General features: G+C 37.3%; 1 protein-coding gene across 1 annotated transcript; it reads right to left on the bottom strand.

The window, feature by feature from the left end:
* Positions 1-2964: 2964 nt before the first annotated feature.
* LOC110458164 (venom protein 164-like) lies at positions 2965-4243 on the bottom strand. The gene is made up of 2 exons (XM_021509769.1): positions 4109-4243; positions 2965-3360 (listed from the first exon to the last, which is right to left on the bottom strand). The coding sequence occupies exons 1-2, from the start codon at positions 4148-4150 to the stop codon at positions 3040-3042; spliced, it is 363 nt and encodes a 120-aa protein (XP_021365444.1). The 5' UTR covers positions 4151-4243; the 3' UTR covers positions 2965-3039.
* Positions 4244-6393: the final 2150 nt, after the last annotated feature.

Here is a 6393-nt window from a genome sequence, read left to right on the forward strand (position 1 = left end):
CATGCCATCGTTATTACATGTTCTTTTGTAGCTGTCCGAATAAATGCCGCTCCTATCACGGGGATCACACTAAGTCTGAAACTATTTCTTATTTTTCTAGCAATAATGTCTTTTGCAAGGATGGTATTGGTTAAGAGTTAATACTAGTAAAATGTAAAATAATTGTATAACTGAAATATTATACCGACAATAAAATAAAGTTTAAACTAAATAGTTGAAACACTACTTATCTTTTACATAATGAATTATTGCCAAAATCCAGTGAGAAAACCTCTTTAATAAAAAAAAAATGGCAGTTCAAGCTTACTGAGAAATTATCAGATTATTGTATTAGCGAACCTTACACGTTGCAAAGATTGATCAAATATATAGGTCAGTGATAGGACTTCGTGAAAACGTGTGTCACGTGGTTACTTTGCTCTCTGATAAACGCGGTCACAGGTGTAGGGTGTGTATATGTTGGACAGGTATAAACTTAAGGGACAACGTTATCGTTGTATATTGATGTTAAAGTAGGGTATCGGATTGAAAACGCTGATACCATTTACCTTCTTGACAAAGACACGACCCAACAACGTTTATGTACGGAACTTTCTGACGATAAAATTACGGCGTGCTCTAACAGATACATGTAATCAGCTGTACAAAAAGTCAACATGATGGCATCCCGGCATAAACAGTAGTTACTATAGGAACACTGCGTGTTTTAAAGGTTCAGGTTGTTTTGGGGTTGTTTTTTCGACGGAACCATTAAAAATGGTTTTGGACTTCTGCGTTAGTCAGTGTTGACAAAATTAAGAGTTTTATTTCGTTTGATCAATTATTTCATTATATTTTATATTGTATACGAATTTCTTTTTAGACACGAAAGAAAGAGGGTACAATAGCCTTAAACTTCTCGAGTATTAAGTCGTTCAAGATACAAGATACAAGAATCTTAAAGTCGCATACATGTAAACAAGAAACATTAGCTCTTGAGAGCTTTTATTGCGACATAACAATAACAAATTATATTACAAGTAAAGGGTGATAACCACATATATTTAAAAAATGCAGTAATAATTATCACAGAAAAAGAAAGTATCATATCCCAGGTTTCTAAGTGATTGGGAGTCCCCTACCCACAAAGGCCCCAGGGATATGACCCTTTCGAAAACAATTAATATATAAAATTAGTGTTAATATGAAAAGCAATGAATGTGATCACAGATAAGTAGTATTCAGAATAAGTCAATAAAAGACATGGTTAATAGTGAATGAATATACTAGCTATGTGAGCTAGGGGCGGGGCATTACAACAACAAAAAGTATGGGTCGTTACCTATTGGAGTTATACATATGATTTACCTCCAATTTGCCATGTTCCCAACTTATAACACGTGTATGACACCATACTGCCCAATGTACAAATGTAGGCGTGTCTCGTACTGAAAACAAATCTAAGTTTCATTACAAATCATTCACAATTATATATATTCCTACTTTCATTCCCTTTGTGAAAGAAAACAGACGTGAGCTCACGGATGATTGTAAGCATTGCCGAATCTGTTTGCACTAACGATAGATAAAGTCTATTTACTCACCAGACCAATCGGAACTTAGAGTTATCCCCCGTTGAACGATAAACACAAAACTACATACATTTCCCTTGTCCGTTACTCTCGATCTCATGTTAAATATGTCATTGTCTTAACTCTCAATCCCTTGTTAAGTATGTCATTATCAATCTTAGCTTTCAATCTTTTGTTAAGTTTGTCATTATCGCACCTCTCAATCTCTTGTTTAAGATGTTAGTTATCTAAGCTCTCAATCTATTGTTTAAGGTGTTAGTTATCTAAGTTCTCAATCTCTTGTTTAAGATGGTAGTTATCTAAGCTCTAAATCTCTTGTTTAAGATTTTAGTTATCTAAGCTATCAATATCTTGTTTAAGATGTTCGTTATCTAAGCTCTCATTCTCTTGTTTAAGATGGTAGTTATCTAAGCTCTCAATCTCTTGTTTAAGATGTTAGTTATCTAAGCTCTCAATCTATTGTTTAAGATGTTAGTTATCTTAGCTCTCAATCTCTTGTTTAAGATGTTAGTTATCTTAGCTCTCAATCTCCTGTTAAATATGTCATTATCTTTTCTCCTTCTCGAAATTCCTTAGGCTACGCCCTCTTCCGCACATAACGTAGGTGAGGTGGCTCTTCTCTGTAACCAGATATTGTGTCTGTACGGGCGGACATTACTTCAACAAATACAGTCTTTGTAACAGATTGAGTAATAGTAAAGAGAATGTCTATTTGTACGGGTTTAGGTAAGACAAATGCAGAAGATTTAATGTGATATAAACAGGTATTCATTTTTTTTTTTATTTTTTTTTTTTATTTTTTTTTTTTGTAGCGTTATTCTATATATAATATATATCATATTATGCATTACGAGAACATGATATATTTTGGCATTCCTTTTCTTTATACTTAATTATGTTTTCCAATACATATAATGATAATAATGTGAAGTATTTTTGTGTCTACTTTAGTGCTTATAACACAGAATGACTTATATAAAAATAAATTTTGATCGCGCACGCGCAAACATGTGGTGCCTTGTTTTTCTTTCAGCGAGAATCCGAAATAAAAGCAGAAGTCATAACCACTGACGCTTCAGCCATTGGTCATGTAGATGTACGTAGAAACGGTTAGAAATGTACATGTATGCGTGTAACATCACAAAACAAAGATAAAGCGTCAAAGACAAGTAGCACACAACTACATTGACTTGCAATACAAAAGAATCTGTTGGAAGAGCATTGAACATGCATCTTTGATTGGACAAAAATAACATGCATGCGCCTGCATTATTGTCCATAAAGATAATTACTGTATCAACCATGAAAAGTGACGTCACCTCGTCGACGTGGTTGATGAATATTGAAAAACAATTTCGAATGAACAGTCGTAAAGGAACAACATGAAATTTCGTCAGACTGAACGGATTTATTGGTATTATTAGTTAAACAGTTACTCGGATTTCTCATTAACTTTTAGTGAAAGTCTTCACGGTGCTGGGGTGCTGTGCGACTCCTCCGATGGGATGCATTTAGGATTGGTGTGGTGCCCGTTAGGGAGAATAGTGGTGCCCTCGCACGTGAGCCCTTCGTCACAGGGACAGTAGTCGTTGTAAATCTCGCCGAACTTCTGTAGGAAAACGTGACAGGTGAGGCCCTGGTACCGCTTGGGGCGACACACCCCGGAAGTATGTGAGAAAATGAACCGTTTGTGATTGGCTGACCGTTTATCCGCGTCAGCTACACAGCACTCCCAGTCTCCGCAGTCTGACTGGGTATGGCACACCTGTTCCGTCTGGCCGTCCACTAGCTGAGGAAATGTAAGGACAGACACACGTCATTCCTGAATAGTTAATAAACAAACGTACAGTACCAAAGCAACGCAATAGGACTAGTTCTACCCTCAAGTAATGACATTATCGCATGTCAAGCGCTGTGATATACAACTTTTAAATCTGCATTGAAATTTCATTTTTTTATGACATGTATTTAATTTTGAAATCTTGTATATTTGAACGATTAAAATGTAAACTAGCTAAAGTCTTAATCTGGTCATATATTTGGGGCAATGTTTTGGTGACTTAAAAGCAATACAGTCGCAGTCCGAACCGGATAGATACACACACCAATATCACAGAGAACCCTTGGCAAACACAGGAACTGTCACCACAAAATATATAAAACATTGTTATCACACACCAGCTGTGACAGCCTAATGTCAGCATCAACTTCGTTTAATTTAGACGATTGATGGAACCATAATTAAACGACACACCATATGACGGCATCAAACTACCACCACCGGTGATATCTCTGGGTAACATTAATTGGGAGGATTTGTCACAAACTGATGGCACAAAACTCAGACGGACAATGACAAACCCGTGTTTCGATGACACATTTCTGAGTTATCAATGATAATCTCCTTAAAAAACTAGTCTCTACAATCAGCAGGTTTATTATTGTGAGTTACTGATTTAAATAACGATTTCCCAATAACTAACCCGCTGCCAAATTGAGTCCGCTAGCACTGACCAAGGAGGGGGCGGTAGACTTACCAGGACGACGGCTAGTAGAGCTAAAACAGCTAGAATCTTCATGGCTAAGTTTGTTATGGACTTGTACTACTGTGAGTCAGTTATGTAGGACTTGCTGTTTGGGAAAGTGCGCACCTGTTGTTCCCACAGGACCAGTACTGAATCACACTATCTATATTACATGTCCGGCAGTACTGCTAAGTAGGGCGGACTAACTCTGGCGGTGACGTCGGTACATTTGGTGTTTTTATGTACATGGACATACATTTCTGAAGTTCAATGTTCTCTGTGATTATTGTTATATATTTGACCTCCAGGTTTCAGACGTTCCCAAGCACACAAATAGTCTATCTTATTATGATACGGATCTACCTGTAAGCATGCACGTGATGACCGCTATATCACTCAGTACACAGTAGTAGATTTCACTTATTTTTAGATTTACATGAAAAGATATGGGGTCTTCATATTGGAAATACCAATTCCTGTATTGATTTTACATGTACAAGCAGCATTTTATCTATCGAAACAGACTGAAGCTGTTTTAACAGTGAACACTTTTCATGGATTGTCCTTGCAGGTAGGGCGTAATAGTTGTACCTGATGCCCCCATTGCATGATCGTAAAAGGCGACTAAATTTGGGACCTTACCTTTCTTTCTAACCAACTTTCTTCTTTCTTCCTAACGCTCCCTTGACAATGCCTCACGTTTGTACGGTGGCTAATATGTGCCATTTCGTTGTTTCGTCTTTCGTCGTTGAGAGTTCGCCCCCGGATTTGGGTTCTGTCCCCTGGCCGAGACATACCAGAGTCTTTAAAAATAGTAGTTTCTACTCCTGCTTAAGTATCAGCAATTTAGGAGTGGGGCGACTGGTTTGCCCGATGTCAGTATAATATGACAGGGTGGGGTGTATGTTTCAGTGAGGTAGCACTATAAAGTCGGCATTAGATCCGCGCTATTACAAGGAGACACACACGAACATATCACAGCCTCCCAAAACACACACGCATACACTACACGCATGCATCTTGCACAAAGGGGAGACCGTCCTTAAATGAGCATAGCTGTTGATAGAACGTTTAACAATACTAAACCAAACCAAACCAAACCAAATCCTGGATTCACATATTTGCACGCTACAAAGCAGTATATCACAAGCTCCGGCTATGTGGAACATGGACACTCTCATTTGCTCTCAAACTATATTATATTAAACAAATCATATCGTATGGCATAATTTATGGTAACTTTGCTAGATATATTTCTGAACAATATATAAATATCTACATCTACTTCGTCCTCCCTCTTTCTATTAGTCTTTCTTCATGTTTGCATTCCAAAACCTTTAGGTGTATCATTGTGTGCTATGTACTGTTATCAAATGTTAACGTCGAAAAGGTCTTTGATAAGCTGGTTAAACATTTCTCCGATTTGTTTGCGGAACGGTTTTGCAATAAAATATATCAGTTAAATTAACGTCAAAGCTTTAACACAAGTTTGTATACGTATCATGAAACGGGCGACTTCGTAAAGAGAAAGGTTAGACAAAATATAATAAATTTTGCAGCTGAATCATCATCCTTTTTGCAGGAATATGTTTCGTAAATAAAGTTTAGGTACTATGCACGATGACGAATTTTTCAAATGTTTCTGTAAAAAAACCTCAATTAAAATGTTTATATGACTTCATCAGCAACATTCCATGTCAAAATGAAGCACGGCAGTTCGTAACTTGTAAAATGTAAAATATAAATCCTTTTCATAGCATATTTTAAATTATTCATTCTAAAATGTCAAGAAAAATAAAGTAATTGGCAGGCGAAAACTCAATATTGTAACAGCAGTAATGTTTATCTAATTTAGCAGTTGATGTATTACTTGGGGCCTGTTCATTTATGCGGAACAACCGTTTCGTCTGTTTCCAAATTTAACCGCTTTTGGTACAAATCCTTGCGGACCTGCAAACGTTTATGCAGGCCTTGCAAGGCTCGCCTGAAAGCGGCATCAGATTACTGGCTCCGACCATATTTCATAAACGAACAACTGTGCACCAACCGGTCCAGACGTTTGGATCTCGATAAACGAAAGCCGGCCCAGATCCCTTCGCATACAGGACACCGTATATGATAAGAGTTGTCTATCTTGAATGGCAGCAAGAAATGTGTTTCCTTGCCATTGTTCTTTTACATTGTCGGCCCTGTGTGAACTAGATTCAAAATCCCGGTAAAAAAACGACCCAAATCCGACCACCGGATTGGAAAGCAGCGTGTGGCCTTATTTGGCAAAGTAAAATGTTATTTAGATT

The sequence above is a fragment of the Mizuhopecten yessoensis genome, unplaced genomic scaffold (assembly GCF_002113885.1).
Source record: "Mizuhopecten yessoensis strain PY_sf001 unplaced genomic scaffold, ASM211388v2 scaffold9465, whole genome shotgun sequence".
Lineage (NCBI taxonomy): Eukaryota > Metazoa > Mollusca > Bivalvia > Pectinida > Pectinidae > Mizuhopecten > Mizuhopecten yessoensis.

Bases quoted from the DNA above. Each gene is read 5' to 3' on its own strand.
- LOC110458164 (XM_021509769.1), bottom strand. From the start codon at position 4,150: ATGAAGATTCTAGCTGTTTTAGCTCTACTAGCCGTCGTCCTG. The intron at 3,361-4,108 runs GTAAGTCTACCG...ACATTTCCTCAG, and splicing joins CTCTACTAGCCGTCGTCCTG to CTAGTGGACGGCCAGACGGA.